Genomic DNA, 18,185 nt, shown 5'->3' on the forward strand with positions numbered 1-18,185 from the left:
ATACACAGAAGCCTATATCATTTGTTAGTAACATATTGAAATCCCATGTAAACAATATATTATGTGATTATATTTAATATTGACTATAAAATTCTCACAATACATGGAGAGTTCGAAAACATGCCGAAATCTATTGAATGCCAACGATGATACAAACATTTTAATGTGTTTTTTATTCCAATTTATTTTTTGATAGATAGATGTTCACCAATCAAATTATTCACTAAACCATGCTATATAAAGTCGAGTGCAAATTGAATTCGGTCGACCACCTAAAGCAGAAAACATAGGTATGCTTCGCGCCTAGTCGACATGTAATGATAAGTTGCATACAGAGTGGGGTATGCAATTTTAAATTCAACATGAATAATTACCCGCTAAAGGTTCTATATCCCCAAGTTGGGGTCGGAAATTTTGACCAAACAAAAGAAAAGAAAAAATACGCCAAATTTTTCAAAGTTAAATTTTTCAAGTCCACGGCAGGGAGAAGAACAGTAATTTAGACATGGGCAAACTACTGCCCGCGGGCCAAATTCGGCCTGTTAGGTAACTCAATCTGGCCTGCCCGATGCTTCCACAACCAAACTAAAACCAAATTTTGATGTTTTAGCTAAATATATAACTCAAGGAACTTGTTGAGATTGCGATTTAATTGAGTTTTAGCACGAAGATTGTTTTCTCGTTTTGCTTTTGTAACACTGTAAATATTGTTTATAAAATGTAACTTTTTACGTCACACTTACATGTCCGGCAAGTCTGGGTGGACGAAACCTAGCGCACCCTTGTCTAGATGGTCAGAATACAACAGACCAGTTATGGAAGAGATATATATTTCGGATCAACAAGGCAAGTTCATAATATTTTTATTTCCGAATTTCTAAAATTACCCAAATTAAACAATAAATCTCTGAATTTCACACCTATACCATTATGATGCAAAGTAGTTAGATCTGCGACACGAAAAAATTAGATAATCGAACTCTTAATAAATTTTCAACAGCAATTTCAAATTAGGAATCAATGATTTATAATATATGGTAGATCAAGAGGAACAAGATGTAACCAGGCAGACGTTTCATCATATCTTGATCTCACAAATAACTCCACGAAGATTCCAAGAAGAAGGCGCATTCATCATTCCTAGCAATCTCTCGGTGGAGTGATCATAGAGAGAAACATACGTATAATCTTTGTATTCGGCTGGAGAACTCGGACGCCATTTTATAAATGAATCAGCAGGTGTGACGTCACGAGTCTAGAAACAAACAATAAAAATAGTTAGATGAATATTATCATCGGATTATGCTTGATCAACTGTAACTTTCACTAGTCTCTCAAGTGCAGCCTATCTCCGTGTGATTTCACAATTATTATAGAAAAACAAGAGAGCTATGCTCAAGTATATAGACACGTAGGCCATTTCGCTAATTTTCGAAAATCATACCACATTCCACCTCTCGGCATAAAAAACTTCCTACTTTCGCTAAGCACCAGAAGTGATTAGATCCAGCTGCAAAGGCCGAGCACGGAATCAGCTGATGTGCATCCGCAGAACGTTCGGTGACGTCATAGCAAACAAAAAACGAATTCCACAGAGCTAACAGAAATATTTGAATGAAAAAAAATAATAGCCTTCTGGAAAAAAATTCCATCCTTAACCATTGAAAATGTTGGAGAAATTTGTCCAGTGATCAAAGAGAAAAGCGACTTTTTAAGTTTTTCACTAGGTGTCCAAAAATAATGCAAAAGGATCGTTATGTCCACTAACGTGTTCAAAAATTAGATGAAGATTATCAATGGATTATACTTGATCAACTGTAACTTTCACTAGTCTTCAGGGGCCTAGCGAAAAATTTTCAAAGGGGGGCGGGCGGAAACGTGTGTTTCCATGAGTCCTGCGGGTCTAAAAAGCGTTAGAGCTACGAAAAATTGATATGTATAATACAGTTTGTTAAAAATGTTTTCATTTTTTACATTTTTAAAGTGGGGGGGGGGGGGATACTCCCAAAACCACTCCCTGGCTACGTCCCTGCTAGTCTCTCAAGGGCAGTCTATCTCCATGCGGTTTCACAATTATTATAAAAAATAAGGTCTGATGTGGATATTCGTTATCACTTTGTAGACGTGCGGGCACTTCAAATGCATTTTGTCTTCTCATGGCTGTCAAGTGAAACTTTATATTCACGCTGCATGGGATTGACTTGTCCAAAACTGCACAATTATTATAAATTTACTTCATTAGGATATTTGTTATCACTTGTACGGACGTATGGCATTTCGAACGCATGGTATTTTTGACAGTGACCCCTGTACCCAAAGAATCTGATGTGTTAGAAATGTTAGAAGAAATGTTACTTTAAAAGCAAATAAATAAAAACTGATTATGAAATCAGGAGAGTAGAAATAAACTCTGGATAAGATTTAAAACGTACAAAATATAAGATGGAAGGTAATGCCAAAAGAAGTGGTACGTGTTCACTCACCTGAAATTATTGAATCAAATCATTCACACTCGCACAAACACACACACAATCATAGGGCAATAAAAAAAATTAGAAAAAAGAAAAAACTGTAGATAAATTATATGGCAACCAAAAAATAAAAAATAAATACGTAAAAAAAAATTAGAATAAAAGATAAGAAATGTAATAAAAAATAAGAATTGTTTGCCACACCATTTTAATAATTTTATAAAATTTCCAAACAAGAGTGGCCAGTATTTAATATAAGGACAAAAAAATGATTTCGCCAAGCTGATTATAATTGGAGTCAAATGCTAATAAGCGCAATCTACAGTAATTAACAAGACGAAACCAGATATTTAGCAGATTCCTAATTTAGTTGACTCACAATATTCCATCACAATCATCAGGACTGATGGTTTTCTTCAATAAGCAAGTTCAATTATACTGATGTGTCGAAAGTGCCGGTTTGATAACGATATCATCGTTGCCTTCCACAATCGTTCTTATAATATTTGCAAATCTTTATTGCATTTGCGGACTTTCCTCACTTCACCTGTCTAATAACAGATCCTTGTTTCACGAGTATATATAGAAAAGGCATAGCATACTAACCATTGGATCAAAACGAATTCCTGTCCATATTAATATTCCCGTGTCTCCCTTTCTCTCTACCTTTCTCAAGTATTTCATGATTGCATTGTAAGATTCTTCATCTCGAATCAAACCAATATCTGCGTTACGATTCTTACAAATATCAACTGCTTCGTCGTAGACGATATCATGGTTATCATGTATCACAGCAAAATAACAGATATTTCCAATCTTCAATTCGCAGTTTTCTGAAATGTAATGATTTTCGTTTTTTCAAATTCAAAAAGTTTTATTATTGAAAACAACAAGAAGCTTGACGGACCCGATAAACATGTACATTTCGCCTCTATACTTGGTTCCCATGTTTAATTTTGCGAATTGCAAGTTCTACATCCATAGGTGTCTGGCCAGACATTTTCTTAAAGCACAGATCACAGATTTGAATAAATTAAATTACCTTCGCCAACTACATATATATACTTATCAGTATGGGTTGCGCGAGAATAACTCCCAATCCTTTCTCAATGCCTTTGCGCTAGTGGATCCGTATGCGTATAATGCAAGGATGCTGTAGCAGGAATAAAATACCAAAATATGCATTGCTGTAAACTGCTTGAAGGCTGATTTCGGTTAGACGAAACGTTACAGAAATACATTTGTGTTAGTGGTAAAGCAGGACTCTTGAATTGTATATATACTATACTGTTACTCATGAAGTTGCCAGTTTGGTCTCCTGCATAGGGCTGTGTAGTTGGGGAAAATATTATTCGATCTCCGACTGGGGGTTGAAATAAACTTGACTCCAGCTGTAGCTCCGTACCAGTGAAATTCAACTTTGTCGTATGATATAAAGCGACTCCAACTTCCGACAGTTTAAATATTCGGTACTCCCGTAGTGTGTGTTCCAGATTACGGTTAGGTTCTAATTAATTTCATTGCGATTTTTCCTGTTTTAGTTGTATTACGAGTTCGGGGACTGTCTGTGTTAGCCAAGTGAATATCTCCCTGCTAATAGGTTTCAGTCCCTTTACACAACTTGATGTAAAGTAGGCAAACAAAATTAGTTACCTCCATATTGATACACATATACATTGGACCAGTGGCGGCGCGTGGTCATTTTGACAACCGGGGCAAGCTAGGGATTAATAAATATAGACATAGTTTATTTTGAAACCTCTTTCAAAAGGAAAGGCAAGATAAATACAATGACATATTAACAGAAACTTCGGGAACGCAGACAAAACCTAAAATAAGGTTTAAAACGTTACTATGAAAAAAGGAAAGGTAATGCAAAGATAAGGACATGCGTCGCTCACTCATAGATATATATGCTGCTAGACTTCTACTGCTTGAACATATATGCAACACGCCGCGGTTTCTTGGAAGCAAAATGCTCAATAACGCGCTGATTAAAGTCATGCATCCCAGAAATAACGTCTCTGTGAATGGATAAAACAGCCAAGGAATTTAATCTATCTTGCTTCATTGTGTTTCTGAGATACGTTTTAATACGCTTCAGCGTGCTGAATGTTCGCTCTGCGTCGGCGGAAGAAATAGGCGTCGTCAAAATGATGTCCAGAAATTTTGCAGACGCCGCAAAAGTTACTAGAGTGTTATCTATGAGGAACCCATAGAGCGCGCAAGTTGATGTGATGTTCAAAAAAGTTTGATTGGTGTATATACATCGCAATTCATTTTCCAATTTACCCACGTTTATCATGGGGTAAAATTTGGAGACAGTAGCCAACAAATGGATGGGAAATTGACGTGCAAATTTTGAAAAATTTTTGGGGTTCATCAAAGAGAACGCGGCAAGGTGTTAAGTGCGCAGACGATCGCCTATTTGATTCACCAGAATGTCACAGCATTCCTTTGCAGACAAAATCAAACGCTGCGTTGTTTGCCCGCGGCGTAAAGAAGCACTCCATGTGTCGTCGTATTTTATTGTTTCCCGGATACGAGATACAGCATCGCAAAAGTCTGAAATACACGACTGCACAGACGCTCCATTCATGAGCCTTGACTGCAATGCGCCGTATAATACATCCACGTGATAGAATATTGTGGAGAAAAAAGCGATAAAAAATGAAAACTCACCATCTTCTAGCAGACACTTTAGACCTGCCGCCTCCCTTACAGAGCGTTCGTTCCAAACCAGAGAGCTCTGAATGCCATTGAAACACTCAATGAGCTCAGACCTAATTTTGGACACGCCCTGCATCACGCGTGATTGGAAGTTCCAACGTGTTGGTGCACAAGCTGGGAGACGGCGGCTACATATCTGGCGAAGGAGGTCAGAGCGCTTCGGCGAAACGGAAAAAATGAAGAAAACCCCGAAACATTTGCAAAAAATATACGGACGAGAGGGGTATCAAGACACATATTTTTAATAACGAGGTTAAATTGGTGTGCATACCAATATAAAAAATGCGCATGAGGAAAATCTTCTTTTATATAAACTTGAACACCATGTTTCGACCCACTCATGACTGCCGCGCCGTCATAAGTTTGAGCTATCAATTTTGACTTCGCGTTGTAAGGCTGTAACACTTCTTTCAGTACAGCCGATATCCCGCAAGCCGTGCGATCAACGATTGGTACAAAGCTGTGAAATCTCTCGGTAGGTTTACCATCTTTCACAAACCGAAAAATCACAGCCAGTTGGGAAACGCACGTGATGTCAGTTGTCTCGTCAGACTGAATCGAAAGGAACTGGCAATTCTCAATTTCCAGAGCCAAATGTTGTAAATAAATTTTATACATTGAGTCGAGCAAATCATTTTGGATATCCTTAGATGTCCCTTTCGAAACAGTTGCGGCATCAAGATGATCTCTCAATACTGTATCTAGGGATGCGGTGTATTCCACCATATCCAAAAATACCCCTCTATTAGAAGAGCCAGCCCGTTCATCGTGCCCACGGAGGGACAGGTCGTGACAACCAATGAACTTCAAAACATCTATCAATCGACCGAGAACATGGCGGTTTTTCTCGACGTTTTGGTTGTGCCGACGAATAGAAACCGCGCGTCCTTCATCCAACTGTGCTGCAATATTGTAGACAGTCTGTGCAACCGATATTGAGGTATTTTTTGAATATTTTTATTATACCGAAAAAACAACCGGGGCATTGCCCCGGTTGGCCCTATTGACGCGCCGCCACTGCTGGACACATACACATTGATGCAACCCCTTTACTACCACTGACTATGCAAATTACCTGGGGGTGGGGTCGGTTTCGATGTTGTTGTGGTTTTTGTCTTCGGTCTCCCTTGGTTTCTAAATTGAACTTGTTGAGGATTCTTCACTGCAGTAAGTTTTTGTTCAATCCGCTCCATTGCTGAATAGAAAAATATAATAAATTAGCGTCAATTTCTAGAATTATCGAAAACTAAATGTTGTCAGAGTCAGAAAGGCCAACTTGGTTGCATCTAAGCTTGTAACTCGACTATACTCTCAATTTTGAATAGAATGCCTAATTTTTTTTAAAACTCATTGCGCCATTATTCTGTAAAACATTAAATTTAAAATTTGCTCAGCTATAAATACATTATTTCACCTTTCTTCATCTCATTGTTTGTTTGCTTCTGTTCGTCCAATTCTTCCGTAAGCTTGCTGTTCATTGATTTAAATTTGACGAAATCTATTGAAAGAAAGATTACTTAGTCTTAGAGCAGTGGTTCCCAACCTGGGGGCGCAACCCCCAGGGGGGTCGCGGTGGGTTTCTAGGAGGGTCGCAAAAGTCTGACAAAACAGTAGAAAATAATACAAAAGTTCAGGGTAAATATTGGCAATAGAACGCGAAAAAGTCTGGAATGGACTCTCGTCTGCTTCCGAGAGATTTTCACTAGCTGTCGTGAGACCCCAGAATGTCGCTAATTGCTTGGAAACCAAGCAAGCGGCGCGAGGTGTTAATTGCAAGTTAACCATTGTGACGTCACACGAACTCGTCTGCATTTCCGCGCGTGACAACGCGGAAAACACGCGGGCTTCGAAGCGATGGCGGGATTTGAAACCATGGCCGCTATAGCCAAACCCATGGCGACTGACTTTTTAGCTGCCACAAATCAATGGCGAGATGTCGTTACCACGGCAGCAAATTGAAAACCAAATGCGGCTGAAATTTTGCTGCCGTAGCCACGGCATGTCGGCTGTAATGGCAGGGCTGTCCCTGATGGCAATAAATATGGGTTGGGTTGGAACATTTTTCTTATGGATACAGATTTGATGGATTTGGGGTTAGGTTTCAGGTTTAAGTAGATATATTTCCGAATGATGCACTAATATCTGGTACACGACTTTGTGAATATACCAGTAAAAGCGCCATAACCACGGCAAGAGCTGCCATCGTTATGTTCGAGGCAGCAGCTGTCATGAAGTGGTAAGAACCTCGCCTCTTCGTTGCCGCTTATTTTATTGATAAGTATAGAAAGTGAGGCAGGGGGTCGCGCGGTATTATTTGTAAACCACCAAAAGGGGTCGCGAGCCAAAAAAGGTTGGGAACCACTGTCTTAGAGTAAGGGGTGCAGTGAATTACCAATCCTATTGTTCTAATAATATCGTAATAACTTCAACTCTTTTTTAAACGTATGAATGTTTATATCGAGGTCAACTTCAATTTCTCACAGATTTAAATAGTGAAAGTCCCAGATTTTAATTGGAAACAATTAACATACGGTCATACGTCACGGCGGTGTGGCTCATCGTGCTAAGCGTTAGTAATACGCTCGCCATCGTACCTCTGATTACTCTGCGTGTGTTCGCAGGTTCGAATTCCATGTGGGGATGGTTATGTTCGAGAGGAATGCTGGACTCCTCGCTGCCGTGAGGAGGTTCACGTAACCGCTGGTTGGTTACGGCTTCCTCCACCATCAAGTCTATGTTCCCGAAAACAAATAAATAACTAATCCCATACCCGAAATAGACTGGTAACGGGCGAGAGGCCGTGATTCTCCATATGATTAAGCCGTCTTATAGGCTCTCCTCTCCCCCAAGATAAATATGTGAATTCTATCCTATCATAAACATCACACTAACCTTTCCTCAAATCCCTGATTTCAGAGTCTTGTTCTTTGTTTTCATTCAGTAGATTGTTAATATGACGAGATTGCTGAAGAGTGTTATCACGGAAATCTTTTATTTCGTTTGTTTGTTTTGTGATCTTGTTACGATTCTCGCGAATTTCTAGTAGAAATAATTACATTCACATATTCATATACTTGTTCAGGCGCTCCAACAGTATTGGTACCAAGACGACGCACAACCTGAACAACCCTACACATACTATGTTCAGGTTGTGCGCCATCTTGGTACGAATACTTCGGGAGCATCCATGGCCCGCCCAGAGAAATAGATGTTTTCTCTGGAAATATCTTTGTAAACCTACAATGAATATCGTTTTACTCAAGAAAAGATGTCAGCTCTCCAATAAATTAGAATCTAAATTTCATTTAAACCAGATAGGAATTTTCCCCCAACATTTTTTTAAAGTTTTAGAAACAAAATTTGGGCTTCAGATTGAGCTGTATTATTACTATATTTTTAACTTGACATTAGCCTAGTCCTACTATAACTATACAATTTGTATATACGTATTATGAATTGTTCAAAAACAGGTACTCCCGTAGTGTGTGTACCAGGTTAAGGCATAATTTTGTTCTGGTTTTTCTAATTTTAGTTCTATTACGAGTTCGGAGACAGTCTGTGTTAGCCATGTGTATACTGTATATACCCCCTGCCCATAGGTTTCAGTTGCTTTATACAGCTTGATGTAAAGTGGGCGAACAAGATTAGTTAACTCCATATTGGTACACACACTTCTGGGGCGCCAACTCAAATCATGTTCAACAGCTCAAACTTACCTAAACTATTCCTAGTTACGACAGGAAACCAATTGCCAGTATTCTTTGATTCAGTAGCGTTCATAGATTTGCATGTAATTGGGAATTCCTTGTCATGCATATTTTCATCAATGCGCTTGTCTGAGCAGTAAAACACCGTTTCATCTTGACACCAGGATAATGTGATGACGTAGATTAAAATAAAAACGATTAAGTTTTTCATTTTCGAGATTCAAGGGTAGTTACGTTATAACTGAATGAATAAAAATTGTTTGTATTTATTCCAAAGCAATACGTAACTCTGGAATGCTGCAAATCTCGTTCAAACTATAAGCTTACTATTCTGATCGGATAGGATTCACATATTTATCCCGGGGGAGAGGAAAGCCGATAAGACGGCTTAACCATATGGCGAACCACGGCCTCTCGTACGGTTACCATTTCATGTCGGGTATGGGAATTGTTGGTTATTTGTTTCCAGAAGCATGGACTTACTAATAAATTAAATGACTCTACTCTTACTCTTAAGTTGTTCTGAAACTCGCGATTCGGAGTTTGTTGACCGACTTGTTATTTTCCTAGTTAGTTCTTAGCAGTATGTTCTCCAGCTTTTTATTTTAGGGGGGAGGGTGCTTAAGGGTGAATCATTTTGTTATTAGTCATAAAACTATTTGTAACTTTTATAAATGTGTTAAGTATTTGACTGATCTTCACCGGCCACTTTCTCAATATTTCATTTTAATAAAATTTTGGTTACACAGTGAGATATTTGAAATCCTTAAAAGTGGGTGGGGGTGGGGGGCTTGGGGGTTGAAGGATGGGCGTTCACCCCGTGTAGGGAATGTGGGGCAATTACTGGTACTTAGCCAGCTTCTGTGTCTTTTAATTAGTTAGTAATCACTTCAACTCTGCCTATATTCATATACCATATACATGGCCGGCCTTAGGCCACTGCAAACTATACGTCCGCAATGGGCCAGAGACTCTGCGCTCATTCTAGGTTCATATTGAACTCAACTATCATAGATCAACGTGTTTAAACTGTATAACTGGAATCTGAATAGGTCGCGCGATCTGTTTTGTAAAGAGATATAGTTAGGACCGTCCATGGCCATATATGATATATATTAAAACAGTCGTTCATCTTTACCATACACCACGAAGTTGATCATTTCCTTCGAATTCGTCGCCCAAGTGCAGATTTGAGTATCTTGTGGCGCCTGAAACTGCCGCAAAATCATGGCGGGATTTACAAACCAAGGGGGCTATGGCCAAATCCATGGCGACTCACTTTTAAGCTGCCACAAACCAATAGCGAGATGCTGTTAGCCCGGCAGCAAATTGAAAACAAACCAATGGCGGAGAAAAATGTGCTGCCGTAACCACGGCATGACGGCTGTAATAGCAGGGCTGTCTCTGATGGTGACAAATATTGAGTAAGTTAGAACATTTTTCTTATGTTACACTTTTTAAGAGATTTGGGGTTAGGTTTCAGGTTTAAGTAGATAAAATTCCGCATGATAAACTAAAATCTAGTACATGACTTTGTGAATACACCGGTAATAGCGCCATAACCACGGCAAGAGCCGCCATCAGTTCGTTCGTGGCAGGAGCTGCCATGAAGTGGTAAGAACTGTGACTCTTATCGCCTGAGGCACACACAACTACTAGACTACGAATAATAAACTTCAAAAATTCTCATCTGGCGCTACGCTCTGGCTTTTTAACGAAATTTGGTCATTCTTGATGACTCATAATCCCGCTCGGAGGCGTATCTGGAGTGTGGCAGCCATAGCTCGTCCCATAGGCGCCGTTTGAATAGGGGCGCAAAAGGAGCGAGGAGTTCTAATTGTAGAATGTTTCAGTCAAATAATTTAAATTATAAAAATTGAAACCTGTATTTTTATTCAAATACTAACATTCAAGTATCTCATTTCAGCAAAAGCTGTCAACAATGGACGCATTTCAAAACTTTGCCATGGGCGCCATTTTACATGAATACGCCAATGATCCCGCTATAGTAAACATATATATAAACTCAAATTTCAGTATCGTAAGCTTCAAAAGTAGCCGAAATGACTTTAATAGCTACCATTTTACTTTTAGAAATATCTTATCATAGTCATAGCCAAATTTATTTTTTTCATCCAGTAAAAAATAACAAACGAAATTAAAAAATAAATAAAATTCAACACACATTTTTACTGGGGAATGGAAGCCGCGGAGAACCAAGATTGGTTATCGAGCAGCGACACCAAAGTTTCACTATCTAATTCACTATCTAATTTTATTTATAAGCTCGGAAGTTGAGTTTTCAGAACTCTGCTATCATTGATGTGAGTGCGGCTTTGGCAGCTGAACCACCAAAAGCATGCACTGGACACAAAGATTATATAAGATGACCTTCTTTCGGTTCTAACTAAAGACGGATTGGGCCCATTCGGTGCCCTAAGCCCTGAATTATAAAAACAATAAACCCCATAAGTGTATTATCCATTAAAGATAATCACAACCAACAGTAAATAAAACAACTTTTACGAACATTTTTAGGTTTTTCAACTGTTATATATAGCCGATATATATATCGGCCGTTTACTGCTGATACATATATACACATATATATACATAACATATATCGGCAAACACGCAATATCGGGCCGATATATCGATTGATCTCTAATCCTGAGGGAGTGTGACAATTAAGATTCCTCCAGTCTCAACGTGAATCGAATTATCAAAGAATACAAGTCACAACTGTAGTTTAAAATTTTACTGGTACCTAGTAGTCTACTTCAGAGTGGTTCAAGGTTGCTAGGTTGAAGAACCGCAAAAACTTTTGAGGTCTCGCGGGCTGCAAGTCGGAGCAAACCCAAAGGTGATCGAAATATCGCGAGTTACTTGAGTTTACCGTTCTAATCAGACTATTATTATGTTGCATGGGTGGCGTTCTTTTAAAGAAGATATATAAAGCCTTCAATTATTTCAAAGTTAATTCCCGAGAATTACCGTTGTGTTTTGCGCATCCCGCGTTTAATGTCGCTCCAAATTATATTCTTTTGTGACAAATATTACTTGAAATCAAACCAGACACTGTGTGATGGGCAAGGAAATACGTTTCCGCCGTGTTTTCCTGATGTCGTCTTTCATGCGACACTCATTTTATTACGAATTGTTGTATTGAGTAATTTAGAAACTTGCAGCGTGAGCAAGCTTAGTGTCATCGTCAAGTAACCACCAAGTTCGTCTAAGTTGGTATTTCGGGACCTAGCTAAAAAATGGACTGCGCGGCGTTAAATCGGCTCTGCGTTTCGTCACGTCACTACTGTCACATGACCGACGCTTGAAAACAGAGGAGTGTTTTTACTAAAATAAAGTCACAAAGCATTAGAAAAGGGGTTCGAATCTCGGGATCCCAACCCCAGTTGGAATAGCTGAAAAAAATTCAAAAACATTCCTCTATTAGATACAAATTTACGTTAAAATTGTTCTGTGAGCCGCACAGAGGGTATCAGCATGACAGGGTTAGAACCACCTTGGGCCTGGTCTACCCTATCAAAAAACTCCCGACTTCGCTGACCACTAGATCGTTGAAATGCGATCGTGGAACCGCCACATATTGTAAATAGTTCATTGGTTCAATTGTTGACAAGAAAAGAATTTTTTTAAAAACAAAAATGCAGCAACAAGGTGAATACTAGAAAGAAAGGTGAAAAAAATTCAAGAAAACGACTCATAGGCCCATTTCGTGTCCAATAAATAAGTTTCAGTGTTTATTTTCATTAAAGAAGGTTAATATAATACTTGAGGAGGAAAAATAAGCGAAGATTTTGAAGTTTGAGTCGTCTGGTAAACTCGTAATATTTTAATAAATACCAATAAACTATATAAAATTCTGCTCTAAAATTTCTGTGGTACCCCTCTTTGCTTAGTGCCCTAAGCACGTGCTTATATTGTTTAACGGTTAATCCGGCGCTGGTTCTAACCTACCATGCACCGGTATGTAAATCTTATCGTATCGAATCACGTCTAAAAGTTTGAAAGATCAATCCTTTACTTTCAAATTTCGAGATCTTAGCCAACTGTTCTATTAGCTACTTGCAACAATCAATACCAAACAATAATGATGTGTTTTTGTCGCCATGCTTTTATGCCTAAAAATTTACCGAAATCGGATATATAGAGAAACATACGCGCACTTATGGCGTGACGCAGTTTCGGATTAGCGATGTTGCGTGACCATTATGAGATAAACAATGACATCGCAGAATTAGTTATTGTTTTTGCAATATTATATTTTTAAAGAAATTGCAATGAATTTATAATATGAGTTTACATAGGATATTAAAATATACAGTAAAGTTATCTGAATTTAATAGTAATTAAAAAGTAAACAGACATATAATTAATTTAGGAAAGAATAAAGTTGTGATTAAGTATAGTCAGTAGCTTAATACTCCACCATAGACGAAATACACTTTATGAACAAATAATGCAAGTTATCATGATGAATCAGAGAAGACTGTGTATCAAGATAGATCGAATGATTCCATGGTTTTTTGTATCTTTGAAGTTTTGACAGGCGGTGTGGCGCATCGTGATAAGCGTTACGCTCGCCACCGCACCTCTAATTACCCTACGTTTGCAGATTCGAATACCGTGACAGATAACCATAAATAAGCAAGGGGATTGCTGGACTCCTCGCCGCCGTGGGGTGGTTCACGGGCGACTTCTTCCACCATCAAGTTCATGCGCCTGAAAACAAATAACTAACTAATCCTATACCCGACATGGATTGGTAACCGGACGAGAGGCAGTGGTTCTCTACAGTGGCATATCTAGGGTGTGGCAGCCATGTCTCGTGTCATGAGCGCCGTTCGCACAGGGGCGCAAAAACGGCGAAAGTATTAATAATAAAACGTTTCAATGAAATATTGTCAAATTGGGAATAACTAAAACTCGTATTTTCACTCAAATAATAACGTGCAAGTATCTCAATTGAATAAGAGTCATTGTAAATTGTCAACCAACTATATAGGTGGCGCATTTTTAGACTTTGCCATGGGCGTCATTTTACTGATTTAACCGTCTCATCGGCTTTCCTTCCTTACTGTTTCTTGTATCATAGTCTTGGCAAGACCCCTTCCTATTGTTACATGACCAAATCGGCACTCCCGTAGTATGTGTACCAGGCTAGGGTTAGGCCATATTTTATTTCTATTTTCCCTCATTTAAAATTCTATTACGAGTTCGCGTACTGTTTGTGTTAGCCAAGTGGATATACTTCCTGGCAAGTGAATATACATCCTGCCCATAGGATTCAGTCCCTTTACAACTTTATGTATAGTAGGCGAATAAAATTCGTTACCTCCATATAATTGGTATACATAATTCTGGAGCGCCACCAAAACACCTCAACTTGCGTCTCTTGAGTGTGGAAAACTAAACTAGTCCTAAACAGTTATGCGTATTCATTGTATTCGGGTTAGCTCGACGTTTCAAAATCCTGAAATCTGAATCCCATCGACCTAAACTAGTCTTAAACAATAAGGTGTATTGTTGCAATTGTTATTATTATTGGAAGATTTTTAAATGGGTTGGTCTATTTGGATTACATTTTAGGGAATTTAGTCAGCCCTATAGATAGATAGTCGATTCCCGTGTTATTGAACACACGTTATGGAATGTAACCCGCAATCAGGACTCCTTTAGAGATCAATGAAGCACACAATGTATTGGATGTCAATTGTTATATTGAAAGTTTCACAATGCGATCCAAATACAGATATATTAAAAACACTTAACTCTTAATGCAGTCAAAAACAGAATAATAATCACAAGCACAATATATTTCAGCCCTTTCCACGGAACCGGAAACATACGTCATCAAATTGGTCGCTCACAGAGACGGCTACATAGAAGGCATACATATGAAGGCTTTATCGCTGTCGCGAAACATTAAGTGACCTATTTCAGAGAATGCAACATACTATTAGTATGTATGGTTTAATTAAATAACATTATAATTCATAGTTACAATCCACATTCGCTACAACCTTATCTGAAATAAATTTATGAAGATTAGATTACATAAGATATAGTGATAATTGATAAGGATTAATAAAATATTGACATCCATTTATAAAGGGTGAAAGTCTTGATCATTATGTAAACCATTTCTGATTTATATATTAATACAAATAGAAATCCTTGGTTAGGCTGGACTCGTAGATGCTCATTGCTTTGCATTCTTTGTTGTTGCCTAAGTCTCCTTTCCTGTTTTTCATCAAATCATTCACCAGCGTAATCATATCAATGACGTGCTTAGTCTTGTAGTGGTTTTGGAAAACTTCAGAAATGTGCTGAATAATCCAGGAGCCCTTTTTCCTATTTCTGAGAGCCATGTAGCTTTGATGAGTTGCGTATACGGTGATGATATCACACAATGCGGGCATTAAAGAATCTTTTTCAGGAAAGGACTCTTCTGTTTTCTGCTGCTTATATGAATCAGCATCGGTAGAATCACGTTCTTCAACTTTGAAAGTTGCATCTCTGGGAACCCCTTCATCCAGTGTTTCCCCCCTACAGTATTGAAGAATGATTAACTTCGGTATATCCCTCAAGCTTTGCGCCTCCTTATTGCAGAAACTATTTTGAACTTCACTCGCTTTTAAGTAACTGCCATCGTTTCCATATAACACTTCTTCATATTTCTTCAGCGTTGTTTCTTGCTTGGTTTCTGGATCTATGGCTTTTTGTTCCTCTGTTGGCACAAATCCGCCATGCGTACTTATCACCACGACCGCATAATCGTAATCTTTTGCTTCCCCCGCGTTTTTCAACAGACCCCTCATTTCATCGGCTGTTTTATCTCGGTGAACTTTCCCATCTACAAGCTCACATCCTATGATTTTGTTCCATAATTTCTTCATGTTTCCCAAATCTACGTCAGACCCTGGTGTTCTAGACATAAATTTGCTGCCATTGCCATCGAAAGAATTGCTTATGATGAGCGCAATACCTTTCTTTTTCGCCAATGTATACCTGGGTTTTTCAACTGGTTTTTCGCCAACAAGATCGCCTTGTGCTTTCATTGGATTCGAAAAACTGAACTCCGATCTGCTGAAGAAATATTTCTGCTTTAGAGAAGTCAATTTGTTTCGCATATATTCTGTTTCCACATCGTCTCCGATCCACTTTCTAACTGTCTTGTGTTTGAGTTCCGCGAAACTTTTTTCCCCATCTTCCATTTCTCTTATTTCGGTGTCGCTGAAACCTAGTTTTAGTCGAGTGAATTCTTTCCATTGAGATTCATGAAATACAGCCGTTGCATCGTAAATGAATTGCGCATTCATCTTAGAGTTCAAGTCAGATCTAGATTAGGATATTTTCACACATGCAATGGCAGATGATAGCAAGTCAAGTTGTATTTTTCTCGCCAGTAAATTTCAATCATATACAAATTTCTAGATATGAAAGATGATCGAGCATTTATACTGAGGATGGAAAACAGCAGATTACCAAAGCTGATTTTTAAACTGCGACACCCAAGGTTTGTAACATCTTATTCAAGACGGCGGGAAAATTTAGTTCCAGAAGAGTCATGGCCCCCTATGAAATTTTCAATATATTTTTTTAAAATCTGCAGGGAGAAACTTTACGATATAGGTAGATATTAGGGACTCTTTTATCTAGCCGTGCTCGGAGCAAAAATCACGAGTAAGCATCGTTTTACGTCAATATAAACAAAAAAAATCTGCTCTTCCAAAATTAGGTGCTGGTTACGCTATTAGCTGCTAAAATATTTTTAGATATCCGTGGTAGCTGGCTGAGAGCCTTGTTAATAGAGTAATCTATAGAAACCGTCGTATTTTAAAAATACTCCGTTGGTCTCAACGAAAATTATCAGTACTTCAGCACTTACGCAAATGCTTTTGCTCTACTTTAGCATAAGCTTCCTCAACCTGAAGCTCACTAAGTAACTGTCATAAAGCCACACCTTATCACAGCTTGTGTTATTTAGTCATAATATCATTATAATTGTATTTATGACGAATCAAGCTAGATAGATTCTTATAAACATGATGCATGAAGCTATCTCTTTCGTTTTCATATAAAAATTCAAATTTGTGTTAAATTTGAGTTATCTATGTTCTATCAAAATTCATGCTTTATAATATCATATCCAGACCTGATTTATTATAACTAATATCTGGAATCAACCACACACAGCAACGCCATTAAACCAGGAAATGAACTCATAGCTAATGTGCTTCGGTATATCCGCTGATATATTACAAACGAATGGTAGCTCAAATTACTAGATATATGGAAATAATAATCAAACAGTTTCCAGTTATGATCAAAGGCAAAAGTCAATTAATGGACATTTTTGACTTCCTTGCAATGCTAGGCAGTCATGAAATCGAGCCAACTAAATAAAATCGAATAAAATATCAAAGAAAGCGGTGATTCCCGAAGTTGATTGTCCAGTCTAATAATTCTAATAAGCTAGAGCTGGTTTTTTTCTCGAATATTTTTACACATAGACCTTAAAGGCAGATAATAATCAAGTCAAGTTTATTTTATTAACCGGTGAAAATCAATCATTTACAAATTTCGATACTCCGGTTTGACCGTAATTTTCATTCCGATTTTCCTTATTTTAGTTCTATTACGAGTTCGGGGACTGTCCGTGTTAGCCAAGTAAATAGTCCCTTTACACAGGCTGATGTAAAATAGGCGAACAAAATTAGTTTCCCTCACATTAGTACACACACTTATGGAGCGCCCAAATTTATAGATAAAAAATATAATCAAACATTTTTACTGGGGGAGGGAAATCCCGGAGCAGCAAAGTTGGTAATTAAGCAATGAAACTCAAGGTTCTTGGACTTAAACTAAGTTGGCATCGCAGGTTACAAATCATCCCGAATATAAACCACCTTACCCTGAGTGTAAAAAATTGTGTAGGAAATATTAAACCAAAATGATTTTAGTCCTTTCAAACCACAGTAGTTTCTGACACATTCCTGGATATCAGTGGTAGCTTGTACAAAGCCTAGTTTGAAGAGAAATAATTGTACAACTGTCGTAATTTGAGAATTTTTCCTGTTGGCTTTCATGAAAATTATCAACACTTATGTGCGTGCCTTTTTTGCTAAGCTACCGAAAGATGCCTTAACCTGAAGCTCACGAAGTAACTGCCATAAAACCACACCTTATCGTTATCACAGTTTTTGATTGTTTAGTCATAATATTATTATAATTGTATTTATGACGAATTAAGCCA

General features: G+C 38.1%; 2 protein-coding genes across 2 annotated transcripts; both read right to left on the reverse strand.

The window, feature by feature from the left end:
• Positions 1-841: 841 nt before the first annotated feature.
• On the reverse strand, positions 842-9,142 carry LOC144425031 (uncharacterized). Its single transcript, XM_078114154.1, has 6 exons — positions 8,918-9,142; positions 8,094-8,240; positions 6,616-6,699; positions 6,277-6,396; positions 3,078-3,304; positions 842-1,255 (listed from the first exon to the last, which is right to left on the reverse strand). Exons 1-6 carry the CDS (start codon positions 9,117-9,119, stop codon positions 1,079-1,081), a joined length of 957 nt encoding a protein of 318 aa, XP_077970280.1. The 5' UTR covers positions 9,120-9,142; the 3' UTR covers positions 842-1,078.
• A 5,484-nt stretch (positions 9,143-14,626) lies between these two features.
• Positions 14,627-16,453, reverse strand: LOC120328281 (caspase-2-like). The gene has a single exon (XM_039394722.2). The coding sequence runs from the start codon at positions 16,246-16,248 to the stop codon at positions 15,085-15,087; it is 1,164 nt and encodes a 387-aa protein (XP_039250656.2). The 5' UTR covers positions 16,249-16,453; the 3' UTR covers positions 14,627-15,084.
• Positions 16,454-18,185: the final 1,732 nt, after the last annotated feature.

Source organism: Styela clava, chromosome 7 (assembly GCF_964204865.1).
Source record: "Styela clava chromosome 7, kaStyClav1.hap1.2, whole genome shotgun sequence".
NCBI classification, from domain to species: Eukaryota; Metazoa; Chordata; class Ascidiacea; order Stolidobranchia; family Styelidae; genus Styela; species Styela clava.